Source organism: Oncorhynchus keta, unplaced genomic scaffold (assembly GCF_023373465.1).
Source record: "Oncorhynchus keta strain PuntledgeMale-10-30-2019 unplaced genomic scaffold, Oket_V2 Un_scaffold_7590_pilon_pilon, whole genome shotgun sequence".
In the NCBI taxonomy this organism is placed as follows: domain Eukaryota; kingdom Metazoa; phylum Chordata; class Actinopteri; order Salmoniformes; family Salmonidae; genus Oncorhynchus; species Oncorhynchus keta.
The window spans coordinates 6,863-34,391 of record NW_026290995.1 but is presented as its reverse complement, the minus strand read 5'-3'; the positions used below and the strand labels follow the sequence as shown (position 1 = coordinate 34,391).

The 27,529-nt window shown below is 50.0% G+C and overlaps 2 protein-coding genes and 2 long non-coding RNA genes across 101 annotated transcripts in view; 2 read left to right on the top strand and 2 right to left on the bottom strand.

Annotated features, from left to right (window-relative positions):
• LOC118382546 (uncharacterized) overlaps nucleotides 1–14,124 on the top strand; it is a 51,734-nt gene extending 37,610 nt beyond the window's left edge. For all 3 annotated transcript variants that reach the window (XM_052517377.1, XM_052517375.1, XM_052517376.1), the window contains exons 5-8: nucleotides 123–351; nucleotides 651–748; nucleotides 1,108–1,230; nucleotides 13,957–14,124. In XM_052517377.1, coding sequence (XP_052373337.1) covers nucleotides 123–351; nucleotides 651–748; nucleotides 1,108–1,230; nucleotides 13,957–14,124 — 618 coding nt within the window. The remainder of the gene's footprint in view (nucleotides 1–122; nucleotides 352–650; nucleotides 749–1,107; nucleotides 1,231–13,956) is intronic.
• Nucleotides 14,125–14,826: 702 nt separating this feature from the next.
• On the top strand, nucleotides 14,827–18,519 carry LOC127929505 (uncharacterized). 3 transcript variants are annotated; one of them, XM_052517373.1, is made up of 3 exons: nucleotides 14,827–15,597; nucleotides 16,244–17,449; nucleotides 17,555–18,519. In XM_052517373.1, exons 1-3 carry the CDS (start codon nucleotides 14,827–14,829, stop codon nucleotides 18,515–18,517), a joined length of 2,940 nt encoding a protein of 979 aa, XP_052373333.1. In that variant the 3' UTR covers nucleotides 18,518–18,519. The 3 variants fall into 3 exon arrangements, with proteins under 3 accessions (XP_052373333.1, XP_052373334.1, XP_052373332.1); XM_052517374.1 differs by having other exon boundaries at nucleotides 16,244–17,624; nucleotides 17,870–18,377; XM_052517372.1 differs by having other exon boundaries at nucleotides 16,244–18,519.
• A 1,969-nt stretch (nucleotides 18,520–20,488) lies between these two features.
• LOC127929507 (uncharacterized) lies at nucleotides 20,489–22,873 on the bottom strand. Of its 45 annotated transcripts, none has more exons than XR_008134994.1 (8): nucleotides 22,078–22,309; nucleotides 21,693–21,790; nucleotides 21,546–21,643; nucleotides 21,400–21,497; nucleotides 21,204–21,301; nucleotides 21,113–21,161; nucleotides 20,824–20,963; nucleotides 20,489–20,774 (listed from the first exon to the last, which is right to left on the bottom strand). It is a non-coding gene; the product is annotated as an uncharacterized LOC127929507 (long non-coding RNA). The 45 variants fall into 45 exon arrangements; XR_008134993.1 differs by lacking the exon at nucleotides 20,824–20,963 and adding an exon at nucleotides 21,004–21,052 and having other exon boundaries at nucleotides 21,204–21,252; XR_008134987.1 differs by having other exon boundaries at nucleotides 21,204–21,252.
• A 250-nt stretch (nucleotides 22,874–23,123) lies between these two features.
• On the bottom strand, nucleotides 23,124–24,629 carry LOC127929506 (uncharacterized). Of its 50 annotated transcripts, none has more exons than XR_008134951.1 (5): nucleotides 24,433–24,629; nucleotides 24,144–24,288; nucleotides 23,856–24,071; nucleotides 23,640–23,783; nucleotides 23,124–23,493 (listed from the first exon to the last, which is right to left on the bottom strand). It is a non-coding gene; the product is annotated as an uncharacterized LOC127929506 (long non-coding RNA). The 50 variants fall into 50 exon arrangements; XR_008134968.1 differs by having other exon boundaries at nucleotides 23,856–24,107; nucleotides 24,181–24,252; XR_008134919.1 differs by adding an exon at nucleotides 23,530–23,603 and having other exon boundaries at nucleotides 23,124–23,457; nucleotides 24,181–24,628.
• Between the last annotated feature and the right edge of the window lie 2,900 nt (nucleotides 24,630–27,529).

The window sequence follows — 27,529 nt, the reverse complement described above, 5'->3', positions numbered from 1 at the left end:
TAACCTGTGATCTATATATATATCCTCCAGACCAAGACAACTAACCTGTGATCTCTATATATATATATATATATCCTCCAGACCAAGACAACTAACCTGTGATCTATATATATATCCTCCAGACCAAGACAACTAACCTGTGGCAGTACCTGAGGAGGAGCGGCCTGTCGGTGCGTCAGGAGCTCTTCCTACCCAGGCTAGTCTTCCTCGCCCCAGACTGCCAGCTGGATGAAGAGTTGAGGAAGAGGAGGGAGCTGGTCTCCCACAGTCAAATAGATGAGTTCCTCCGCTCCTTCAGAGAGGACTATGTAGCCTGGATATCAGACGCCCTGACTCCTGCCTGGCTGTCTGGTGAGTGGAGGAGGCGTTGTGGGTTTTTGGGTCACAAATATTAATTTTTTTTCTACTATTTTGTAAATAAAAATGGATGTGTTGGATAAGAAAAGACTTTAAACTGTCATATTTCCCCAAAATATAGTGAAATAAGGGAGATTTTCAATATTTCTAAGCTAATCCATATTTACTACTGTTAGCCTCGTCTGCCATTCATTGCTTGCTGTACTGCTGAAGGTAGACAGAGATGCACATTTGCATGTGTTTTAAGCGTTTTGTAAATCCTGTTTTTTGTTGGTTTCCTCCATGTCCTGCAGGTCACCTGTCGTACCGTCAGATAGGGGAGCTGAAACAAGTGGTGAGGAAAATGGGGACCTGGGACCTGGTCAGACTACAGGGAGGAGAGCAGCTCAAGGTGGCTTTTACAACTTAATGGATATTAATATCTGCCATTCTGCAGACTCTTTTATCCTACACCACGAAGTGTGTGTGTGTGTGTGTGTGTGTGTGTGTGTGTGTGTGTGTGCATTATAAATATGGGTGGCCCCGGGAATCGAACCCACATTCCGCGAGGTACCTGCGCTGTGCTCTACCAACTGAGTCACTCAGGACTCCCATAGCCTTGTATTTCTACATTTTATTATTAATATTAATAAATAATAATAAAGTAGGCTTCTTTCTAGTGCTGTACTGAAACCAAAAGACACTTTGTTTTACTGTGAAGTGTGTGTCATGAATTGTTTTAATTAAAGTTTGTCTGTACTTGGTTTGAAGGGAGACTTCCGGAGCTGTCCTTACATCGCTCTGAACCGCCAGGAGACTGACACCATGGAGTTCTTTAAGATCAAAACGCTGTCTGCTAATTCGCTGTGGGCTCTGCTGGGACACGCCCCTCAGGTTAGTGCACCCCGCCCTGCCGTCGTCATGACAACCAGCGCATCATATTGAGCTGTGATTGGTTAATACGGTTGTGATTCTGCCCACTGACTGAAAGACCAAACACAAGGGCTTAGAAAGAGGAGTGGCTTGCCTCTACAACGCCTTGGCCAGACAAGGATCTGAAATCGGGGGCAGAGAAGAGTGAAAACCCTGTGTTAGGGATGGGGGTTTTAGGGTTCCCGAGTGACTCAGCGGTCTAAGGCACTGCATCTCAGCGCTAGAGGCTTCACCACAGACCCTAGTTCGATCCCGGGCTGTATCACAACCGGCCATGATCGGGAATCCCATAGGGCGGCGCACAATTGGCTCAGCGTTGTCCGTGTATTTTCGGCTGCTCCAGTTGGCCTTTGTCCAAACCTGATAGTGACTCTGACCGAGTGCTCAGGAACCCTTACTGCTGTACTGAGATGGAACAGGAATTCAATTACACTTCGACTGTGGAATTCAGTTACACTTCGACTGTGGAATTCAGTTACACTTCGACTGTGGAATTCAGTTACACTTCGACTGTGGAATTCAGTTACACTTCGACTGTGGAATTCAAACATCTTGCAGTAATATTATGTTGAATATTTCTGCTTCTTGATTCGGATTTCTGACTTGGACAAAAAAGTTGGTTTGTATTGTATATGTTACAACTAACAGAACTGTATTTTATAGATGATACGGCTGTTTTGGGGGGGAAGGGTAGGGCTGTGGCGGTCACAATTTCGTCAAGCGAAAATAACTGTCAGTCTCACGGTAATTGACCCGGTAATTAACATAAACCCATTTATCATCTCCTGGCTTCCACACACAGACTACAAGCCACTGATGCAGACCTTAGGAACATCTACATTTAAAAAAGTCTAATAAATCCATGTAATATAGTCTACCTACACCTTCACAATAAATCCATGTAATATAGTCTACACCATCACAATAAATCCATGTAATATAGTCTACACCATCACAATAAATCCATGTAATATAGTCTACACCATCACAATAAATCCATGTAATATAGTCTACACCATCACAATAAATCCATGTAATATAGTCTACACCATCACAGTAAATCCATGTAATATAGTCTACACCATCACAGTAAATCCATGTAATATAGTCTACACCTTCACAGTAAATCCATGTAATATAGTCTACACCATCACAATAAATCCATGTAATATAGTCTACACCATCACAATAAATCCATGTAATATAGTCTACACCATCACAATAAATCCATGTAATATAGTCTACACCATCACAATAAATCCATGTAATATAGTCTACACCATCACAATAAATCCATGTAATATAGTCTACACCATCACAATAAATCCATGTAATATAGTCTACCTACACCATCACAATAAATCCATGTAATATAGTCTACCTACACCATCACAATAAATCCATGTAATATAGTCTACACCATCACAATAAATCCATGTAATGTAGTCTACACCATCACAATAAATCCATGTAATATAGTCTACACCATCACAATAAATCCATGTAATATAGTCTACACCATCACAATAAATCCATGTAATATAGTCTACACCATCACAATAAATCCATGTAATATAGCCTAGCCCATAGGTCTATATGAGGTGTGATACTAACCTTATCTAAACATGTAGCCTAGCCCATAGGTCTATATGAGGTGTGATACTAACCTTATCTAAACATGTAGCCTAGCCCATAGGTCTATATGAGGTGTGATACTAACCTTATCTAAACATGTAGCCTAGCCCATAGGTCTATATGAGGTGTGATACTAACCTTATCTAAACATGTAGCCTAGCCCATAGGTCTATATGAGGTGTGATACTAACCTTATCTAAACATGTAGCCTAGCCCATAGGCCTATATGAGGTGATACTAACCTTATCTAAACATGTAGCCTAGCCCAGAGTCCAGGGCCCTAGCCCAGAGTCCAGGGCCCTAGCCCAGAGTCCAGGGCCCTAGCCCAGAGTCCAGGGCCCTAGCCCAGAGTCCAGGGCCCTAGCCCAGAGTCCAGGGCCCTAGCCCAGAGTCCAGGGCCCTAGCCCAGAGTCCAGGGCCCTAGCCCAGAGTCCAGGGAGTCCCCCTGCCCAGAGTCCAGGGCCCTAGCCCAGAGTCCAGGGCCCTGCCCAGAGTCCAGGGCCCTAGCCCAGAGTCCAGGGCCCTGGCCCAGAGTCCAGGGCCCTAGCCCAGAGTCCAGGGCCCTAGCCCAGAGTCCAGGGCCCTAGCCCAGAGTCCAGGGCCCTAGCCCAGAGTCCAGGGCCCTAGCCCAGAGTCCAGGGCCCTAGCCCAGAGTCCAGGGCCCTAGCCCAGAGTCCAGGGCCCTAGCCCAGAGTCCAGGGCCCTAGCCCAGAGTCCAGGGCCCTAGCCCAGAGTCCAGGGCCCTAGCCCAGAGTCCAGGGCCCTAGCCCAGAGTCCAGGGCCCTAGCCCAGAGTCCAGGGCCCTAGCCCAGAGTCCAGGGCCCTAGCCCAGAGTCCAGGGCCCTAGCCCAGAGTCCAGGGCCCTAGCCCAGAGTCCAGGGCCCTAGCCCAGAGTCCAGGGCCCTAGCCCAGAGTCCAGGGCCCTAGCCCAGAGTCCAGGGCCCTAGCCCAGAGTCCAGGGCCCTAGCCCAGAGTCCAGGGCCCTAGCCCAGAGTCCAGGGCCCTAGCCCAGAGTCCAGGGCCCTAGCCCAGAGTCCAGGGCCCTAGCCCAGAGTCCAGGGCCCTAGCCCAGAGTCCAGGGCCCTAGCCCAGAGTCCAGGGCCCTAGCCCAGAGTCCAGGGCCCTAGCCAGAGTCTAGTCCAGGGCCCCAGTCCAGGGCCCTAGTCCAGAGTCCAGGGCCCTTCCAGGGCCCTAGCCCAGAGTCCAGGGCCCTAGCCCAGAGTCCAGGGCCCTAGCCCAGAGTCCAGGGCCCTAGCCCAGAGCCCTAGCCCAGAGTCCAGGGCCCTAGCCCAGAGTCCTAGTCCAGGGCCCTAGTCCAGGGCCCAGAGTCCAGGGCCCTAGCCCAGAGTCCAGGGCCCTAGCCCAGAGTCCAGGGCCCTAGCCCAGAGTCCAGGGCCCTAGTCCAGGGCCCTAGCCCAGAGTCCAGGGCCCTAGCCCAGAGTCCAGGGCCCTAGCCCAGAGTCCAGGGCCCTAGCGCCCAGAGTCCTAGCGCCCTAGCCCAGAGCCCAGGGGGACTCGGTGTGTTACAACATATTATATTATTAAATGGAGGCTGAATGGCCCTCCATCATAAGGCAAACCACACACACCATCTATATCTCACAAAGAAACATGAGTCTTCTGATAGATATCCATGAATGTATGCCGGGAGGAAGGCCTCCTGCCCTGTGTTACGGCTGTCTTGCTTACTGGGCATTGTGAGGCATCAGGGCTTTCTCTGCTCCACTCAGAGACTGGGTGACGAGGCACCTTGTTCCTGTCATAATATACAGCGGTCAGGGGTGGATCTGGTCCATGATGTTTCTCACAGCTGGTCTTGTTACAGAGACACTTAGGACATTTCCTCTCGTATAAGAAATTCAGTATTTCGAACATTTTCAATGATTTATTAATTTATTTATTCATATACAGCAAATCAAATCAAATGTATTTATAAAGCCCTTCTTACATCAGCTGATATCTCAAAGTGCTGTACAGAAACCCAGCCTAAAAACCCCAAACAGCAAGCACTGCAGGTGTAGAAGCACGGTGGCTAGGAAAAACTCCCTAGAAAGGCCAAAACCTAGGAAGAAACCTAGAGAGGAACCAGGCTATGTGGGGTGGCCAGTCCTCTTCTGGCTGTGCAGGGTGGAGATTATAACAGAACATGGCCAAGATGTTCAAATGTTCATAAATGACCAGCAGGGTCGAACAGTACCAGTCAAAAGTTTGGACACACCTACTCATTCAAGGGTTTTTCTTTATTTTAACTATTTTCTACATTGTAGAATAATAGTGAAGACTTCATTTTTTCAGGCACATGATTGGCTCTCTTCAAATATAATATTAACAAGGTAGAGCGTTGGGCTACACATGATAATATATTATAGAAATTGCAATGACTAGATTTTCCATTTGGGAACCTCCCATGCTACCAATTTTAATTATACAGTCAGTATCTTCAGGCCCATTTGTCAACAGGCAGCACAGCTCTTAAATCTAATTATACAGTCAGTATCTTCAGGCCCATTTGTCAACAGGCAGCACAGCTCTTAAATCTAATTATACAGTCAGTATCTTCAGGCCCGTTTGTCAACAGGCAGCACAGCTCTTAAATCTAATTATACAGTCAGTATCTTCAGGCCCGTTTGTCAACAGGCAGCACAGCTCTTAAATCTAATTAATTATACAGTCAGTATCTTCAGGCCCGTTTGTCAACAGGCAGCACAGCTCTTAAATCTAATTATACAGTCAGTATCTTCAGGCCCGTTTGTCAACAGGCAGCACAGCTCTTAAATCTAATTATACAGTCAGTATCTTCAGGCCCATTTGTCAACAGGCAGCACAGCTCTTAAATCTAATTATACAGTCAGTATCTTCAGGCCCGTTTGTCAACAGGCAGCACAGCTCTTAAATCTAATTATACAGTCAGTATCTTCAGGCCCATTTGTCAACAGGCAGCACAGCTCTTAAATCTAATTATACAGTCAGTATCTTCAGGCCCGTTTGTCAACAGGCAGCACAGCTCTTAAATCTAATTAATTATACAGTCAGTATCTTCAGGCCCGTTTGTCAACAGGCAGCACAGCTCTTAAATCTAATTAATTATACAGTCAGTATCTTCAGGCCCGTTTGTCAACAGGCAGCACAGCTCTTAAATCTAATTATACAGTCAGTATCTTCAGGCCCGTTTGTCAACAGGCAGCACAGCTCTTAAATCTAATTATACAGTCAGTATCTTCAGGCCCATTTGTCAACAGGCAGCACAGCTCTTAAATCTAATTATACAGTCAGTATCTTCAGGCCCATTTGTCAACAGGCATCACAGCTCTTAAATCTAATTATACAGTCAGTATCTTCAGGCCCATTTGTCAACAGGCAGCACAGCTCTTAAATCTAATTATACAGTCAGTATCTTCAGGCCCATTTGTCAACAGGCAGCACAGCTCTTAAATCTAATTATACAGTCAGTATCTTCAGGCCCGTTTGTCAACAGGCAGCACAGCTCTTAAATCTAATTATACAGTCAGTATCTTCAGGCCCATTTGTCAACAGGCAGCACAGCTCTTAAATCTAATTATACAGTCAGTATCTTCAGGCCCGTTTGTCAACAGGCAGCACAGCTCTTAAATCTAATTATACAGTCAGTATCTTCAGGCCCATTTGTCAACAGGCAGCACAGCTCTTAAATCTAATTATACAGTCAGTATCTTCAGGCCCATTTGTCAACAGGCAGCACAGCTCTTAAATCTTATCTGGTTTGGACCCGAAACTCAGACACGGTTGTCAGACCCTCTAAGGCCGGCAGGTCTTTGATTTGTTACCAGTACTGTAACTACATGGGCTCCGATACGACGCCACCTGCCACCTAATTACGCTGCTGTTTGGGTAGAAGGAATAGACGGCGCCAGGTTTGTTTATTAGATCAGATCCGTAGCAAAACATTTTATAGACGCCTACGTACAAAGGAAAACTAAAATACCAGGGAGGATAATGCCTCGGTTTTCTTGACAACATTACCACAGTCGGTAAGGGATTCTGTGTATTTTCTATGGGTTCTGGTGAGGACATTGGAGAAGGCAGGGAACCATCAGACTCCAGTATGATGGAGTGCAGCGGGCCGTAATGGACTAAATGATGGTTTATATTCGTAGCCCGCTGTTCTCGGGTCGTGCGTGTCCTCTCACTCAGAGTTGTACTGGTCGGGGCTAGTGTAACAGTATAACTTTAGACCGTCCCCACGCCCATACCCGGGCGCGAACCAGGGACCCTCTGCACACATCGACAACAGTCACCCACGAAGCATCGTTACCCATCGCTCCACAAAAGCCGCGGCCCTTGTAGAGCAAAGGGGGAACCATAATATAATAAATATATAATATAATAATATATGGGAACGACCACGCATCACTGTAGTTAGCTAGGTGGGACGACCACGCGTCACTGTAGTTAGCTAGGTGGGACGACCACGCGTCACTGTAGTTAGCTAGGTGGGACGACCACGCGTCACTGTAGTTAGCTAGGTGGGACGACCACGCGTCACTGTAGTTAGCTACGTGGGACGACCACGCGTCACTGTAGTTAGCTAGGTTGGACGACCACGCGTCACTGTAGTTAGCTAGGTGGGACGACCACGCGTCACTGTAGTTAGCTAGGTGGGACGACCACGCGTCACTGTAGTTAGCTAGGTGGGACGACCACGCGTCACTGTAGTTAGCTAGGTGGGACGACCACGCGTCACTGTAGTTAGCTAGGTGGGACGACCACGCGTCACTGTAGTTAGCTAGGTGGGACGACCACGCGTCACTGTAGTTAGCTAGGTGGGACGACCACGCGTCACTGTAGTTAGCTAGGTGGGACGACCACGCGTCACTGTAGTTAGCTAGGTGGGACGACCACGCGTCACTGTATTTAGCTACGTGGGACGACCACGCGTCACTGTATTTAGCTAGGTGGGACGACCACGCCTCACTGTATTTAGCTAGGTGGGACGACCACGCCTCACTGTAGTTAGCTAGGTGGGACGACCACGCGTCACTGTAGTTAGCTAGGTGGGACGACCACGCGTCACTGTAGTTAGCTAGGTGGGACGACCACGCGTCACTGTAGTTAGCTAGGTGGGACGACCACGCGTCACTGTAGTTAGCTAGGTGGGACGACCACGCGTCACTGTAGTTAGCTAGGTGGGACGACCACGCGTCACTGTAGTTAGCTAGGTGGGACGACCACGCGTCACTGTAGTTAGCTAGGTGGGACGACCACGCGTCACTGTAGTTAGCTAGGTGGGACGACCACGCGTCACTGTAGTTAGCTAGGTGGGACGACCACGCGTCACTGTAGTTAGCTAGGTGGGACGACCACGCGTCACTGTAGTTAGCTAGGTGGGACGACCACGCGTCACTGTAGTTAGCTAGGTGGGACGACCACGCGTCACTGTAGTTAGCTAGGTGGGACGACCACGCGTCACTGTAGTTAGCTAGGTGGGACGACCACGCGTCACTGTAGTTAGCTAGGTGGGACGACCACGCGTCACTGTAGTTAGCTAGGTGGGACGACCACGCCTCACTGTAGTTAGCTAGGTGGGACGACCACGCGTGACTGTATTGAGCTAGGTGGGACGACCACGCGTCACTGTAGTTAGCTAGGTGGGACGACCACGCGTCACTGTAGTTAGCTAGGTGGGACGACCACGCGTCACTGTAGTTAGCTAGGTGGGACGACCACGTGTCCTGACCTTGCTCTAGAGTGTTTGTTCTTCATAGAAGACATTGCCTACCTACTCCTCCTTGTCCTTCTATTGGCCAGGTCCTACTGTGTTCTCCCATCATGAGCATCCCAAGGGGAGACTTTGGCTCCGGGAGCTGCAGACAGAGATTCGGTAGGGTCAGTGACGTAGCGGTAGGTTCGGTGGTCAGGGTCGGTGGTGGTAGGTTCGGTGGTCAGGGTCGGTGGCGGTAGGTTCGGTGGTCAGGGTCACGACCGGTGACGTGGCGGTAGGTTCGGTGGTCACGGCCGGTGGCGGTAGGTTTGTCATCTCACTGGAGTCGTTACCTCAGGTCCTGGAGATTACAGCTGTCCTGTGGCCGTTACCTCAGGTCCTGGAGATTATATTTGTCCTGGGGCCGTTATCTCACTGGGGCCGTTATCTCACTGGGGCCGTTATCTCACTGGGGCCGTTATCTCAGGTCCTGGAGATTACAGCTGCTCTCACTGAGGCCGTTACCTCAGGTCCTGGAGATCACAGCTGTCCTGTGGCCGTTACCTCACTGGGGCCGTTATCTCACTGGGGCCGTTACCTCAGGTCCTGGAGATTACAGCTGTCCTGTGGCCGTTACCTCAGGTCCTGGAGATTACAGCTGTCCTGTGGCCGTTATCTCAGGTCCTGGAGATTACAGCTGTCCTGTGGCCGTTACCTCACTGTGGCCGTTATCTCACTGGGGCCGTTATCTCAGGTCCTGGAGATTACAGCTGTCCTGTGGCCGTTACCTCACTGGGGCCGTTATCTCACTGGGGCCGTTATCTCAGGTCCTGGAGATTACAGCTGTCCTGTGGCCGTTACCTCACTGGGGCCGTTATCTCACTGGGGCCGTTATCTCAGGTCCTGGAGATTACAGCTGTCCTGGGGCCGTTACCTCACTGGGGCCGTTATCTCACTGGGGCCGTTATCTCAGGTCCTGGAGATTACAGCTGTCCTGTGGCCGTTACCTCAGGTCCTGGAGATCACAGCTGTCCTGTGGCCGTTACCTCAGGTCCTGGAGATCACAGCTGTCCTGTGGCCGTTACCTCAGGTCCTGGAGATCACAGCTGTCCTGTGGCCCGTTACCTCAGGTTGTCTTCTGTATTAAGTTTGATAGCAGCACAATTTTTTTTTTGCACTTTCCTCATTTGGAAAAGTTTTCTGAAGAATGTGTTTGGTCCAGTAATAAAACACAAAGCATTTTTTATTTTTTTCAACAGATGAAAACTGTGGTGGAAATTACCATCGGTTTCAGATTTATTTTCTTCCCATAATTGGAAAAAAGCTCTTCAAAGAAGAGCCAGTGATTTTTGAAATAATTATCTCCAGTGTGTATAGAAACCCCTTGCCGCAGAGTGTGTAGGAGTCCTCTGAGCTTGGGCAATTACACAAAGACAAGTGCTGCGGAGTCCCAGGTGTCTGTTCTTCGCTATAGCAGTGTAGCACAGCGGCGCTGTACCCACTCACAGAGCACCAGACCGGCGATGAACGCTACCCTTTTTTTATGTAACTGTGGCTAATTAAACTCTGTCGTTCTATTATCTCTGTCGTTCTATTATCTCTGATGAGCGCCGAGCCACGGTGAAGAGTAACGGCGGAGAGATCCCGTGTCCGTCTGTATTGAAGATGACTCAATAGGCCTGGTGGATGTTATTCATCTGTCTACTGTGTATTCAGTCCATCCAGGCCCCCTTCTCCTCCTTGTAGGACGATGCCATCATTCTCAAGCCCTCTTTTTGTTCATTGGGTGAAACATTAACATGTGGAAATCCATGTTTTAGATCTAACACAATGGTTAGAAGATGAGGACGTCTGCAGTTGTCGTCAGAATTGACTATTCATATATTTGAATGTTTTTTTTATTTTAAATGCCGTCAATTCTCTTTTTTTTAACCTTTTTATTTAACTAGGCAAGTCTGTTAAGAACAAATTATTATTTACAATGACGGCCTATCGGGGAACAGTGGGTTAACTGCCTTGTTCAGGTGCAGAAACCACTAGGCTACCTCCTACCCACTGTCTAGGGGCCACAGGTCTGTATCATATTCTACCCACTGTCCAGGGGCCACAGGTCTATATCATATCCACTGTCCAGGGGCCCCAGGTCTGTATCACATCCTACCCACTGTCTAGGGGCCCCAGGTCTGTATCACATACTACCCACTGTCCAGGGGCTACGGCTCTGAGATCACATCCTACCCACTGTTTAGGGGCCACAGGTCTGTATCACATCCTACCCACTGTCTAGGGGCCACAGGTCTGTATCACATCCTATCCACTGTCCAGGGGCCCCAGGTCTGTATCACATCCTACCCACTGTCCAGGGGCCACAGGTCTGTATCACATCCTACCCACTGTCCAGGGGCCACAGGTCTGTATCACATCCTACCCACTGTCCAGGGGCCACAGGTCTGTATCACATCCTACCCACTGTCTAGGGGCCACGGGTCTGTATCACAGCCTACCCACTGTCTAGGGGCCACAGGTCTGTATCATATCCTACCCACTGTCCAGGGGCCACAGGTCTGTATCATATAACCACTAGGTATCACATCCTACCCACTGTCTAGAGGCCACAGGTCTGTATCACATCCTACCCACTGTCCAGGGGCTACGGGTCTGTATCACATCCTACCCACTGTCTAGAGGCCACAGGTCTGTATCACATCCTACCCACTGTCCAGGGGCCACAGTCACTAAAGCACTCGGTGTATTGTAACGTTCTGTTATTGCTCTGAGTTGATGATGTCATCCCCGCAGTTGATTTCTCCATTGTCTGTCTATGCGATCTAGTAGTGCCAGGTTACGACTGGCTCCCCAAAATGCCACCCTAATACCTAATGGGTCCTGGTCAGAAGTAGTGCATTGAATAGGGTGCGGTTTGGGACACACGGCGTAGATTCTAATTCAGAACCCCAGTTCCCATCTGTTATGTTGAATCCCCACATAAACCAGTTAACAGACACTTTGGCCCATTTCTTTTTTGTGTGTGTCTGTTGTCTCGATAATCAGCCGTTAATAATGCTCAGCATCAATATGCTCTTTTTAAACCCCATTCTGCTTTAGTTAATGGAGTCACAGAGAGGCGGTCAGTGAATGCTCTGGGGGTTAATGGCATTAAGACATGTTTGTAAAGGGCTAAATTAAATCACTCGTAGATTGTAGCTCCGTCAAGTCATGCCAGACAACCAGACAACCCCATTGAAGAAAGAGAGCGGGGGAGAGAGGGAGAGAGGGAGAGGGGGGGGAGATTCCTACTCTAACCTCCTCGCAGCAAATGCACTTATGTTGTAGGGACATAAAGTAAGTGGGTCTGGGACGTGAATGGAGCTAAATGGTTATTGGTGCTAGCTGGGTCTCTACTGGCTTCCGGCTGGTCCTGTTATCCCTGTTGCTTCCTCGTTTTACGCTGCTGCTGCTACTCTATCATATCCATCACTACAGTATCCCCGTCTCCTTACCCCTATACATATCTACCTCCATCACTACAGTATCCCTGTCTCCTTCCCCCTATGCATATCCATCACTACAGTATCCCCGTCTCCTTACCCCTATACATATCTACCTCCATCACTACAGTATCCCTGTCTCCTTCCCCCTATACATATCCATCACTACAGTATCCCCGTCTCCTTACCCCTATACATATCCATCACTACAGTATCCCTGTCTCCTTCCCCCTATACATATCCATCACTACAGTATCCCCGTCTCCTTACCCCTATACATATCCATCACTACAGTATCCCTGTCTCCTTACCCCTATACATATCCATCACTACAGTATCCCTGTCTCCTTACCCCTATACATATCTACCTCCATCACTCCAGTATCCCTGTACATTGTTAATATGGTACTGAACCTGTATATAGTCACCTTCCCCCTATACATATCTACCTCCATCACTCCAGTATCCCTGTACATTGTTAATATGGTACTGAACCTGTATATAGTCACCTTCCCCCTATACATATCTACCTCCATCACTCCAGTATCCCTGTACATTGTTAATATGGTACTGAACCTGTATATAGTCACCTTCCCACTATACATATCTACCTCCATCACTCCAGTATCCTTGTACATTGTTGATAGAAACTGGGGTTCAGGTTGGAAGACGGACGGTGCAGATAGAAACTGGGGTTCAGGTTGGAAGACGGTGCAGATAGAAACTGGGGTTCAGGTTGGGAGACGGACGGTGCAGATAGAAACTGGGGTTCAGGTTGGGAGACGGACGGTGCAGATAGAAACTGGGGTTCAGGTTGGGAGACGGACGGTGCAGATAGAAACTGGGGTTCAGGTTGGGAGACGGACGGTGCAGATAGAAACTGGGGTTCAGGTTGGGAGACGGACGGTGCAGTTAGAAACTGGGGTTCAGGTTGGGAGACGGACGGTGCAGATAGAAACTGGGGTTCAGGTTGGGAGACGGACGGTGCAGATAGAAACTGGGGTTCAGGTTGGGAGGCGGACGGTGCAGATAGAAACTGGGGTTCAGGTTGGGAGGCGGACGGTGCAGATAGAAACTGGGGTTCAGGTTGGGAGGCGGACGGTGCAGATAGAAACTGGGGTTCAGGTTGGGAGGCGGACGGTGCAGATAGAAACTGGGGTTCAGGTTGGGAGGCGGACGGTGCAGATAGAAACTGGGGTTCAGGTTGGGAGACGGACGGTGTAGATAGAAACTGGGGTTCAGGTTGGGAGACGGTGCAGATAAAAACTGGGGTTCAGGCTGGAAGACGGACGGTGCAGATAGAAACTGGGGTTCAGGTTGGGAGACGGTGCAGATAGAAACTGGGGTTCAGGCTGGAAGACGGACGGTGCAGATAGAAACTGGGGTTCAGGTTGGGAGGCCTTGGGTCATTTTCTGATTGAGCTGACATTTGCAGCGTTTAGCGTGAATGATCAAAATGATGTCAAAGCCATAATGTCAATCTACCATCTGATTGAGTCCCGGACCAGTGATTTTGTTTCATCCTCCTTTTCTCTGCTTCCTGCCGCCCCCCCAGACAGGAAGCGACAGCTTGTCAGTATAGCTTGAGGTCAGAGGTGTCTGTAGAGGTATAGACCCGAGGTCACAGTCCCCACTGACCCTTGAGAGAGAGGTTACAGACTGTCAGAGACACCTCCAAGCCAGACTGACCACCATAACTTTAAAACAAACAATACTTTCTTTTTTTTTCTCTTTTTTTTTTTTACAAAAATGTTTTTGTTTGTGAAATTTGATGGAGCTTTACACGTGGAGGACCACTGTTTTGTATGTAAATTTAAAAAAAATACAACAATATTTCTCTCCTAAACTAACGGTGACTACTCACATCTCCTCTGTCCTCCCCTGTAGGTGACGGTGAAGATGTATAAACGCGGAGCTCCAGGCTGGCTGGGGAAGTCCCTGACGTCCACCAGCACCATCCCCCACAACACACAGGTCATCTTCCGGATCAACGGAGAGGAAACGGACGCCAGGATCTCCGCCAGCACCATCCAAAGCATCACACTCAGCATATGACTCTTTTTACCCTTGGTTACGGCCCAAATGTCACCCTAAATAGTACACTACTTTTAATGTCGCCCTATATAGTACACTACTTTTAGTGTCACCCTAAATAGTACACTACTTTTAATGTCGCCCTAAATAGTACACTACTTTTAATGTCGCCCTATATAGTACACTACTTTTAGTGTCGCCCTATATAGTACACTACTTTTAATGTCGCCCTATATAGTACACTACTTTTAGTGTCGCCCTATATAGTACACTACTTTTAGTGTCGCCCTATATAGTACACTACTTTTAGTGTCGCCCTATGTAGTACACTACTTTTAGTGTCGCCCTATGTAGGGCACTACTTTTAGTGCGCTGGTATATGGACTAGGGTGCCATTTTGGGATCCATCACAGACAGTGGATCTGTATGAGAAACGAGCCTGTTCTCCACGGTCTGCAGGTTTTAAGTGTGTGTGTGTGTGTGCAGTTTTCTAAACTACCAGGTTAGGTATCTGCTGAATCAGACTCTATATTTAAACTAATTTACCAAACTAGATTTTTTTGGCCCTTAAGACCAGAAGGGCGGAAGGAGTGAAAGGGATTGTTGGTAACTGAAGGAGCCTGTAGTCCGGCTTCAGGGACCTCCTTCTATACTAGCTCACACACAACAATGACAATATATACCTGCTGTTTTTAATTGTGTATTAGAGTACCTTTTTATCACATGGATCACTTAGTTGTGGTCCACAGCCTCCTGCAGGCCAGCAAACATCCCTTACCCACAGCATCCTACAGGCCAGCAAACATCCCTTACCCACAGCATCCTACAGGCCACCAAACATCCCTCAACCACAGCCTCCTACAGGCCAGCAAACATCCCTTACCCACAGCATCCTACAGGCCACCAAACATCCCTCAACCACAGCATCCTGCAGGCCACCAAACATCCCTTACCCACAGCATCCTACAGGCCAGCAAACATCCCTTACCCACAGCATCCTACAGGCCACCAAACATCCCTTACCCACAGCATCCTACAGGCCACCAAACATCCCTTACCCACAGCATCCTGCAGGCCACCAAACATCCCTCAACCACAGCATCCTACAGGCCACCAAACATCCCTTACCCACAGCATCCTACAGGCCACCAAACATCCCTCAACCACAGCATCCTACAGGCCACCAAACATCCCTCAACCACAGCATCCTACAGGCCACCAAACATCCCTTACCCACAGCCTCCTGCAGGCCACCAAACATCCCTCAACCACAGCATCCTACAGGCCACCAAACATCCCTCAACCACAGCATCCTACAGGCCACCAAACATCTCTCAACCACAGCCTCCTGCAGGCCACCAAACATCCCTCAACCACAGCCTCCTACAGGCCACCAAACATCCCTCAACCACAGCATCCTACAGGCCACCAAACATCCCTCAACCACAGCCTCCTACAGGCCACCAAACATCCCTCAACCACAGCATCCTACAGGCCACCAAACATCCTTCAACCACAGCATCCTACAGGCCACCAAACATCCCTCAACCACAGCCTCCTGCAGGCCACCAAACATCCCTTACCCACAGCTCCACAGCCTCCTGCAGGCCACCAAACATCCCTCAACCACAGCTCCACAGCCTCCTGCAGACCACCAAACATCCCTCAACCACAGCCTCCTGCAGACCACCAAACATCCCTGAACCCAGGCCTCCTGCAGGCCACCAAACATCCCTGAACCCAGGCCTCCTGCAGGCCACCAAACATCTCTCAACCACAGCATCCTACAGGCCACCAAACATCCCTCAACCACAGCATCCTACAGGCCACCAAACATCCCTCAACCACAGCCTCCTGCAGGCCACCAAACATCCCTCAACCACAGCCTCCTGCAGGCCACCAAACATCCCTCAACCACAGCCTCCTACAGACCACCAAACATCCCTCAACCACAGCATCCTACAGGCCACCAAACATCCCTCAACCACAGCATCCTGCAGACCACCAAACATCCCTCAACCACAGCCTCCTGCAGGCCACCAAACATCCCTCAACCACAGCCTCCTACAGGCCACCAAACATCCCTCAACCACAGCATCCTGCAGACCACCAAACATCCCTCAACCACAGCATCCTACAGACCACCAAACATCCCTTACCCACAGCATCCTACAGGCCACCAAACATCCCTCAACCACAGCCTCCTACAGGCCACCAAACATCCCTCAACCACAGCTCCACAGCCTCCTGCAGACCACCAAACATCCCTCAACCACAGCCTCCTGCAGGCCACCAAACATCCCTCAACCACAGCTCCACAGCCTCCTGCAGGCCACCAAACATCCCTTACCCACAGCCTCCTACAGGCCACCAAACATCCCTCAACCACAGCATCCTACAGGCCACCAAACATCCCTTACCCACAGCCTCCTGCAGGCCACCAAACATCCCTCAACCACAGCCTCCTACAGGCCACCAAACATCCCTCAACCACAGCCTCCTGCAGACCACCAAACATCCCTCAACCACAGCCTCCTACAGGCCACCAAACATCCCTCAACCACAGCCTCCTGCAGACCACCAAACATCCCTCAACCACAGCCTCCTACAGGCCACCAAACATCCCTTACCCACAGCATCCTACAGGCCACCAAACATCCCTTACCCACAGCCTCCTACAGGCCACCAAACATCCCTGAACCACAGCCTCCTACAGGCCACCAAACATCCCTTACCCACAGCATCCTACAGGCCACCAAACATCCCTTACCCACAGCATCCTACAGGCCACCAAACATCCCTTACCCACAGCCTCCTACAGGCCACCAAACATCCCTCAACCACAGCATCCTACAGGCCACCAAACATCCCTGAACCACAGCCTCCTACAGGCCACCAAACATCCCTCAACCACAGCATCCTACAGGCCACCAAACATCCCTCAACCACAGCATCCTACAGGCCACCAAACATCCCTCAACCACAGCATCCTACAGGCCACCAAACATCCCTCAACCACAGCATCCTGCAGGCCACCAAACATCCCTCAACCACAGCATCCTACAGGCCACCAAACATCCCTCAACCACAGCATCCTACAGGCCACCAAACATCCCTCAACCACAGCCTCCTGCAGGCCACCAAACATCCCTTACCCACAGCATCCTACAGGCCACCAAACATCCCTCAACCACAGCCTCCTGCAGGCCACCAAACATCCCTCAACCACAGCATCCTACAGGCCACCAAACATCCCTTACCCACAGCATCCTACAGGCCACCAAACATCCCTTACCCACAGCATCCTACAGGCCACCAAACATCCCTCAACCACAGCCTCCTACAGGCCACCAAACATCCCTCAACCACAGCCTCCTACAGGCCAGCAAACATCCCTCAACCACAGCCTCCTACAGGCCACCAAACATCCCTCAACCACAGCCTCCTACAGGCCACCAAACATCCCTTACCCACAGCATCCTACAGGCCACCAAACATCCCTTACCCACAGCATCCTACAGGCCACCAAACATCCCTTACCCACAGCCTCCTACAGGCCACCAAACATCCCTCAACCACAGCATCCTACAGGCCACCAAACATCCCTGAACCACAGCCTCCTACAGGCCACCAAACATCCCTCAACCACAGCATCCTACAGGCCACCAAACATCCCTCAACCACAGCATCCTACAGGCCACCAAACATCCCTCAACCACAGCATCCTACAGGCCACCAAACATCCCTGAACCACAGCCTCCTACAGGCCACCAAACATCCCTCAACCACAGCATCCTACAGGCCACCAAACATCCCTCAACCACAGCATCCTACAGGCCACCAAACATCCCTCAACCACAGCATCCTACAGGCCACCAAACATCCCTCAACCACAGCCTCCTACAGACCACCAAACATCCCTTACCCACAGCATCCTACAGGCCACCAAACATCCCTTACCCACAGCATCCTACAGGCCACCAAACATCTCTTACCCACAGCATCCTGCAGGCCACCAAACATCCCTCAACCACAGCATCCTACAGGCCACCAAACATCCCTCAACCACAGCCTCCTACAGGCCACCAAACATCCCTCAACCACAGCCTCCTACAGGCCACCAAACATCCCTGAACCACAGCATCCTACAGGCCACCAAACATCCCTGAACCACAGCCTCCTACAGACCACCAAACATCCCTCAACCACAGCCTCCTACAGGCCACCAAACATCCCTCAACCACAGCATCCTACAGGCCACCAAACATCCCTGAACCACAGCATCCTGCAGGCCACCAAACATCCCTCAACCACAGCATCCTACAGGCCACCAAACATCCCTCAACCACAGCCTCCTACAGGCCACCAAACATCCCTCAACCACAGCCTCCTACAGGCCACCAAACATCCCTGAACCACAGCCTCCTACAGGCCACCAAACATCCCTCAACCACAGCCTCCTACAGGCCACCAAACATCCCTTACCCACAGCATCCTACAGGCCACCAAACATCCCTCAACCACAGCCTCCTACAGGCCACCAAACATCCCTTACCCACAGCATCCTACAGGCCACCAAACATCCCTGAACCACAGCCTCCTACAGGCCACCAAACATCCCTCAACCACAGCCTCCTGCAGGCCACCAAACATCCCTCAACCACAGCTACACAGCCTCCTACAGGCCACCAAACATCCCTCAACCACAGCTACACAGCCTCCTGCAGGCCACCAAACATCCCTCAACCACAGCATCCTGCAGGCCACCAAACATCCCTTACCCACAGCATCCTGCAGGCCACCAAACATCCCTTACCCACAGCATCCTACAGGCCACCAAACATCCCTTAACCACAGCATCCTGCAGGCCACCAAACATCCCTTACCCACAGCATCCTACAGGCCACCAAACATCCCTCAACCACAGCCTCCTACAGGCCAGCAAACATCCCTGAACCACAGCCTCCTACAGGCCACCAAACATCCCTCAACCACAGCCTCCTACAGGCCAGCAAACATCCCTCAACCACAGCCTCCTACAGGCCACCAAACATCCCTGAACCACAGCCTCCTACAGGCCACCAAACATCCCTCAACCACAGCCTCCTACAGGCCAGCAAACATCCCTCAACCACAGCCTCCTACAGGCCACCAAACATCCCTCAACCACAGCATCCTACAGGCCACCAAACATCCCTCAACCACAGCTCCACAGCCTCCTGCAGGCCACCAAACATCCCTCAACCACAGCCTCCTGCAGGCCACCAAACATCCCTCAACCACAGCTCCACAGCCTCCTGCAGGCCACCAAACATCCCTCAACCACAGCATCCTACAGGCCACCAAACATCCCTCAACCACAGCCTCCTGCAGGCCACCAAACATCTCTCAACCACAGCATCCTACAGGCCACCAAACATCCCTCAACCACAGCATCCTACAGGCCACCAAACATCCCTCAACCACAGCATCCTACAGGCCACCAAACATCCCTCAACCACAGCATCCTACAGGCCACCAAACATCCTTCAACCACAGCATCCTACAGGCCACCAAACATCCCTCAACCACAGCCTCCTGCAGGCCACCAAACATCCCTTACCCACAGCATCCTACAGGCCACCAAACATCCCTCAACCACAGCATCCTACAGGCCACCAAACATCCCTCAACCACAGCCTCCTGTAGGCCACCAAACATCCCTCAACCACAGCCTCCTACAGGCCACCAAACATCCCTCAACCACAGCCTCCTGCAGGCCACCAAACATCCCTTACCCACAGCATCCTACAGGCCACCAAACATCCCTTACCCACAGCATCCTACAGGCCAGCAAACATCCCTCAACCACAGCATCCTACAGGCCACCAAACATCCCTTACCCACAGCATCCTACAGGCCAGCAAACATCCCTTACCCACAGCATCCTACAGGCCACCAAACATCCCTCAACCACAGCTCCACAGCCTCCTGCAGGCCACCAAACATCCCTCAACCACAGCTCCACTTGTCACCCTGTAGTCAAACCATTGCTGAAAGTCTGTTTCATAATCAGCACTTAGCCTACTGTAAACCCCCCCGTTCACACACCGACTCGCCTCGTTCCACCCGCGGTGGCCTGTCATACTCAACGACAATATTATGTTAATGGAGATGGTTCAGAACAATTAGCCTGATTTTTAAACTTACTCTTGTTTTGAATGATAATTCTAGTGTCTGGCCCCTGCCACTAACGTAGACGTTAACTAGCCGTTATGTCAGTTGGTTTGATTGTCACCCACTACATGGTTCAGCTGCGGAGTGTGTACCCGACGTGCTAATTGTTACAGTTTAAAAACAGCTGTCCCTTTAGTGTTAATGGGGGCTGGGGAAGGTACCTGTAGTACTGACTGGCCCCTTAGTGTTAATGAGGGCTGGGGAAGGTACCTGTATTACTGACTGGCCCCTTAGTGTTAATGAGGGCTGGGGAAGGTACCTGTATTACTGACTGGCCCCTTAGTGTTAATGAGGGCTGGGGAAGGTACCTGTATTACTGACTGGCCCCTTAGTGTTAATGAGGGCTGGGGAAGGTACCTGTATTACTGACTGGCCCCTTAGTGTTAATGAGGGCTGGGGAAGGTACCTGTATTACTGACTGGCCCCTTAGTGTTAATGAGGGCTGGGGAAGGTACCTGTATTACTGACTGGCCCCTTAGTGTTAATGAGGGCTGAGGAAGGTACCTGTATTACTGACTGGCCCCTTAGTGTTAATGAGGGCTGGGGAAGGTACCTGTATTACTGACTGGTCCCTTAGTGTTAATGAGGGCTGGGGAAGGTACCTGTATTACTGACTGGTCCCTTAGTGTTAATGAGGAAGGTATCTGTATTACTGACTGGCCCCTTATTGTGTTGGGAAGGTACCTGTATTACTGACTGGTCCCTTAGTGTTAATGAGGGCTGGGGAAGGTACCTGTATTACTGACTGGCCCCTGACTGGCCCCTTATTGTTAATGAGGGCTGGGGAAGGTACCTGTATTACTGACTGGCCCCTTAGTGTTAATGAGGGCTGGGGAAGGTACCTGTATTACTGACTGGCCCCTTAGTGTTAATGGGGAAGGTACCTGTATTACTGACTGGCCCCTTAGTGTTAATGAGGGCTGGGGAAGGTACCTGTATTACTGACTGGCCCCTTAGTGTTAATGGGGGCTGGGGAAGGTACCTTTATTACTGACTGGCCCCTTAGTGTTAATGAGGGCTGGAGAAGGTACCTTTATTACTGACTGGCCCCTTAGTGTTAATGAGGGCTGGGGAAGGTACCTGTATTACTGACTGGCCCCTTAGTGTTAATGAGGGCTGGGGAAGGTACCTGTATTACTGACTGGCCCCTTAGTGTTAATGAGGGCTGGGGAAGGTACCTGTATTACTGACTGGCCCCTTAGTGTTAATGAGGGCTGGGAAGGTACCTGTATTACTGACTGGCCCCTTAGTGTTAATGAGGGCTGGGGAAGGTACCTGTATTACTGACTGGCCCCTTAGTGTTAATGAGGGCTGGGGAAGGTACCTGTATTACTGACTGGCCCCTTAGTGTTAATGAGGGCTGGGGGGGGAACCTGTATTACTGACTGGCCCCTTAGTGTTAATGAGGGCTGGGGAAGGTACCTGTATTACTGACTGGCCCCTTAGTGTTAATGAGGGCTGGGGAAGGTACCTGTATTACTGACTGGTCCCTTAGTGTTAATGAGGGCTGGGGAAGGTACCTGTATTACTGACTGGTCCCTTAGTGTTAATGAGGAAGGTATCTGTATTACTGACTGGCCCCTTATTGTTAATGAGGGCTGGGGCAGGTACCTTTATTACTGACTGGCCCCTTAGTGTTAATGAGGGCTGGGGAAGGTACCTGTATTACTGACTGGCCCCTTAGTGTTAATGAGGGCTGGAGAAGGTACCTTTATTACTGACTGGCCCCTTAGTGTTAATGAGGGCTGGGGAAGGTACCTGTATTACTGACTGGCCCCTTAGTGTTAATGAGGGCTGGGGAAGGTACCTGTATTACTGACTGGCCCCTTAGTGTTAATGGGGAAGGTACCTGTATTACTGACTGGCCCCTTAGTGTTAATGGGGGCTGGGGAAGGTACCTTTATTACTGACTGGCCCCTTAGTGTTAATGAGGGCTGGAGAAGGTACCTTTATTACTGACTGGCCCCTTAGTGTTAATGAGGGCTGGGGAAGGTACCTGTATTACTGACTGGCCCCTTAGTGTTAATGGGGAAGGTACCTTTATTACTGACTGGCCCCTTAGTGTTAATGGGGGCTGGGGAAGGTACCTGTATTACTGGCGGTTTTGGTTGGACGGCTGAGTTGGTTTGATGGCGAGTGGTAAAGTCTGTTTTTCCTGAGTATCTGTAAGGTTTTTTTTGGGGGGGGGGGTGCTAATATGCTCTTCTCTCAAGAGGATCTTCAAGAGCTCACATGTTCAGACCCAAACCTGTGTTCAAATACTATTTTAAAATAATTTTCAGTACTTTAGCTGTGCTTGATTTGAGCTTGCCTGTTTCAATAGAAAAGTCCCAAAAGTACAAACCTGGCACCCCAGGCAGGCTTAAGCAAACGCTTGAAGTATTTGAAAGATTTGCAAATAGTATTTGAACCCAGGTCTGGCTCAACCAGGCTTGCCCAGTACAATTTTAATTCCTAGCTTTTAGTGGCACGACCTGTCACTCCACTGCTTTGCTAACAGCTAGCAATTGTATTTACTGTGTCTGGTGTTGGGCCTAAATAATGTTATTTCTACCAGGATATCAGTGCCTTGAGCTAATTCAGGATGGAAATCTTTGTGGCATCTCTCTACCTGAAACGACGCCATGCTCAACTCCAGCTCCTCACTTTCCCAAAGGTCTGTTTTTCTACGTGTGCCTGGGGGTTAGGATGTTTGTTGGGTGTGGGAGCACTGAGCAGCACTACCCCCATATATATATATATATAATAGCTACTCTCTATTCTCAGTGAAACTGTGGTTGCCTTGGGGGAGCCATTTTTCCAAGACGTTTTTCGTGGTTTGTGTGTTTTTGTTTTATACCAATTGGGTGTGCATTCAGAATGGATGTATCTTGTGTTTTAATATGTAACTATATCTACGTCTTACTTTCTGAATGTGTCGTTGGACTTTGATATATGTTCTCCTACTCGGCCGACTCAATGGCGCGTTCTCAGGAAAATGTATCTTTTTCAGACCCTATCCTCCCAACTAGTTTTACAAAGACAGTCGACCTGCTGTGGGACTCTAAAAGGAGCTCTACAGTAGACCTGCTGTGGGACTCTAAAAGGAGATCTACAGTAGACCTGCTCTGGGACTCTAAAAGGAGATCTACAGTAGACCTGCTGTGGGACTCTAAAAGGAGATCTACAGTAGACCTGCTGTGGGACTCTAGAATGAGATCTACAGTAGACCTGCTGTGGGGACTCTAGAAGGAGATCTACAGTAGACCTGCTGTGGGGACTCTAAAAGAAGATCTACAGTAGACCTGCTGTGGGACTCTAAAAGGAGATCTACAGGAGACCTGCTGTGGGACTCTAAAAGGAGATCTACAGTAGACCTGCTGTGGGACTCTAAAAGGAGATCTACAGTAGACCTGCTGTGGGACTCTAAAAGGAGATCTACAGTAGACCTGCTGTGGGACTCTAAAAGGAGATCTACAGTAGACCTGCTGTGGGACTCTAAAAGGAGATCTACAGGAGACCTGCTGTGGGACTCTAAAAGGAGATCTACAGGAGACCTGCTGTGGGACTCTAAAAGGAGATCTACAGTAGACCTGCTGTGGGACTCTAAAAGGAGATCTACAGTAGACCTGCTGTGGGACTCTAAAAGGAGATCTACAGTAGACCTGCTGTGGGACTCTAAAAGGAGATCTACAGTAGACCTGCTGTGGGACTCTAAAAGGAGATCTACAGTAGACCTGCTGTGGGACTCTAAAAGGAGATCTACAGTAGACCTGCTGTGGGACTCTAGAAGGAGATCTACAGTAGACCTGCTGTGGGGACTCTAAAGGAGATCTACAGTAGACCTGCTGTGGGGACTCTAGAAGGAGATCTACAGTAGACCTGCTGTGGGACTCTAAAAGGAGATCTACAGTAGACCTGCTGTGGGACTCTAAAAGGAGATCTACAGTAGACCTGCTGTGGGACTCTAAAAGGAGATCTACAGTAGACCTGCTGTGGGACTCTAAAAGGAGATCTACAGTAGACCTGCTGTGGGACTCTAAAAGGAGATCTACAGTAGACCTGCTGTGGGACTCTAAAAGGAGATCTACAGTAGACCTGCTGTGGGACTCTAGAAGGAGATCTACAGTAGACCTGCTGTGGGGACTCTAAAAGGAGATCTACAGTAGACCTGCTGTGGGGACTCTAAAAGGAGATCTACAGTAGGTTTGAAGATTATACTGAACATTTTTAAAAACAGTCTTGGCAATACTACAAGCACCATTTTGTATTCAAGGGCATAATTAAGCCATACTCTGCATGCTTATTTTACCATTTATATATATTTTTTTTATAGAAATCTTTAGTGATTGTATTAAATTATCTATTCAAATGTTTGTACTATGATGTTTTAAAAATAAAATGGTGTGTGAAAAATCTAATCTTCCTAGCGTATCCTCGGTACATGCTCACTCTCTCGGTACATGCTCACTCTCTCGGTACATGCTCACTCTCTCGGTACATGCTCACTCTCTCGGTACATGCTCACTCTCTCGGTACATGCGCACTCTCTCGGTACATGCTCACTCTCTCGGTACATGCGCACTCTCTCGGTACATGCGCACTCTCTCGGTACATGCTCACTCTCTCGGTACATGCTCACTCTCTCGGTACATGCGCACTCTCTCGGTACATGCGCACTCTCTCGGAGATCTACATAGCACTCTCTCGGTACATGCGCACTCTCTCGGTACATGCTCACTCTCTCGGTACATGCGCACTCTCTCGGTAATGAGCATCTCAGTAGATGCGCACTCTCTCGGTACATGCTCACTCTCTCGGTACATGCTCACTCTCTCGGTACATGCTCACTCTCTCGGTACATGCGCACTCTCTCGGTACATGCGCACTCTCTCGGTACATGCGCACTCTCTCGGTACATGCGCACTCTCTCGGTACATGCGCACTCTCTCGGTACATGCGCACTCTCTCGGTACATGCGCACTCTCTCGGTACATGCGCACTCTCTCGGTACATGCGCACTCTCTCGGTACATGCGCACTCTCTCGGTACATGCGCACTCTCTCGGTACATGCGCACTCTCTCGTACATTGCATCTCTCGGTATGCGCACTCTCTGGTACATACGCACTCTCTCGGTACATGCGCACTCTCTCGGTACATGCGCACTCTCTCGGTACATGCGCACTCTCTCGGTACATGCGCACTCTCTCGGTACATGCGCACTCTCTCGGTACATGCGCACTCTCTCGGTACATGCGCACTCTCTCGGTACATGCGCACTCTCTCGGTACATGCGCACTCTCTCGGTACTCATCACAACTCCACTGAACAAACATATAAAATGCAACGTGTGAAGTGTCGGTCCCGTGTTTCAGCAACATGTGAAGTGTCGGTCCCGTGTTTCAGCAACATGTGAAGTGTCGGTCCTGTGTTTCAGCAACATGTGAAGTGTCGGTCCCGTGTTTCAGCAACGTGAAGTGTCGGTCCTGTGTTTCAGCAACATGTGAAGTGTCGGTCCTGTGTTTCAGCAACATGTGAAGTGTTGGTCCTGTGTTTCAGCAACATGTGAAGTGTTGGTCCTGTGTTTCAGCAACATGTGAAGTGTTGGTCCTGTGTTTCAGCAACGTGAAGTGTCGGTCCTGTGTTTCAGCAACATGTGAAGTGTCGGTCCTGTGTTTCAGCAACGTGTAAAGTGTCGGTCCGGTGTTTCAGCAACGTGAAGTGTCGGTCCTGTGTTTCAGCAACGTGAAGTGTCGGTCCTGTGTTTCAGCAACGTGTAAAGTGTCGGTCCGGTGTTTCAGCAACGTGAAGTGTCGGTCCTGTGTTTCAGCAACGTGAAGTGTCGGTCCTGTGTTTCAGCAACGTGAAGTGTCGGTCCTGTGTTTCAGCAACATGTGAAGTGTCGGTCCTGTGTTTCAGCAACATGTGAAGTGTCGGTCCTGTGTTTCAGCAACATGTGAAGTGTCGGTCCTGTGTTTCAGCAACATGTGAAGTGTCGGTCCTGTGTTTCAGCAACGTGAAGTGTCGGTCCCGTGTTTCAGCAACGTGTAAAGTGTCGGTCCGGTGTTTCAGCAACGTGTAAAGTGTCGGTCCGGTGTTTCAGCAACGTGTGAAGTGTCGGTCCCGTGTTTCAGCAACGTGAAGTGTCGGTCCGTGTTTCAGCAACATGTGAAGTGTCGGTCCTGTGTTTCAGCAACATGTGAAGTGTCGGTCCTGTGTTTCAGCAACATGTGAAGTGTCGGTCCTGTGTTTCAGCAACATGTGAAGTGTCGGTCCTGTGTTTCAGCAACATGTGAAGTGTCGGTCCTGTGTTTCAGCAACGTGTGAAGTGTCGGTCCGGTGTTTCAGCAACGTGTGAAGTGTCGGTCCGGTGTTTCAGCAACGTGTAAAGTGTCGGTCCGGTGTTTCAGCAACGTGAAGTGTCGGTCCTGTGTTTCAGCAACGTGAAGTGTCGGTCCCGTGTTTCAGCAACGTGTGAAGTGTCGGTCCGGTGTTTCAGCAACGTGTAAAGTGTCGGTCCGGTGTTTCAGCAACGTGTAAAGTGTCGGTCCCGTGTTTCAGCAACGTGTGAAGTGTCGGTCCCGTGTTTCAGCAACGTGTGAAGTGTCGGTCCCGTGTTTCAGCAACGTGTGAAGTGTCGGTCCCGTGTTTCAGCAACGTGTGAAGTGTCGGTCCTGTGTTTCAGCAACGTGTGAAGTGTCGGTCCTGTGTTTCAGCAACGTGTGAAGTGTCGGTCCTGTGTTTCAGCAACATGTGAAGTGTCGGTCCCGTGTTTCAGCAACATGTGAAGTGTCGGTCCCGTGTTTCAGCAACGTGTGAAGTGTCGGTCCTGTGTTTCAGCAACATGTGAAGTGTCGGTCCCGTGTTTCAGCAACATGTGAAGTGTCGGTCCCGTGTTTCAGCAACGTGTGAAGTGTCGGTCCCGTGTTTCAGCAACGTGTGAAGTGTCGGTCCGTGTTTCAGCAACGTGTAAAGTGTCGGTCCGGTGTTTCAGCAACGTGTGAAGTGTTGGTCCGTGTTTCAGCAACGTGTGAAGTGTTGGTCCTGTGTTTCAGCAACGTGTGAAGTGTTGGTCCTGTGTTTCAACAACGTGTGAAGTGTTGGTCCTGTGTTTCAGCAACATGTGAAGTGTCGGTCCTGTGTTTCAGCAACGTGTGAAGTGTCGGTCCTGTGTTTCAGCAACATGTGAAGTGTCGGTCCTGTGTTTCAGCAACATGTGAAGTGTCGGT

What these genes read in the sequence shown, in the direction of transcription:
- LOC127929505 (XM_052517372.1), top strand. Translation starts at nt 14,827, where the DNA reads ATGGATCACTTAGTTGTGGTCCACAGCCTCCTGCAGGCCAGCAAACAT. An exon ending in TCAACCACAGCATCCTACAG is followed by an intron (nt 15,598 to 16,243) that starts GCCACCAAACAT and finishes AGCATCCTACAG; the next exon opens with ACCACCAAACATCCCTTACC.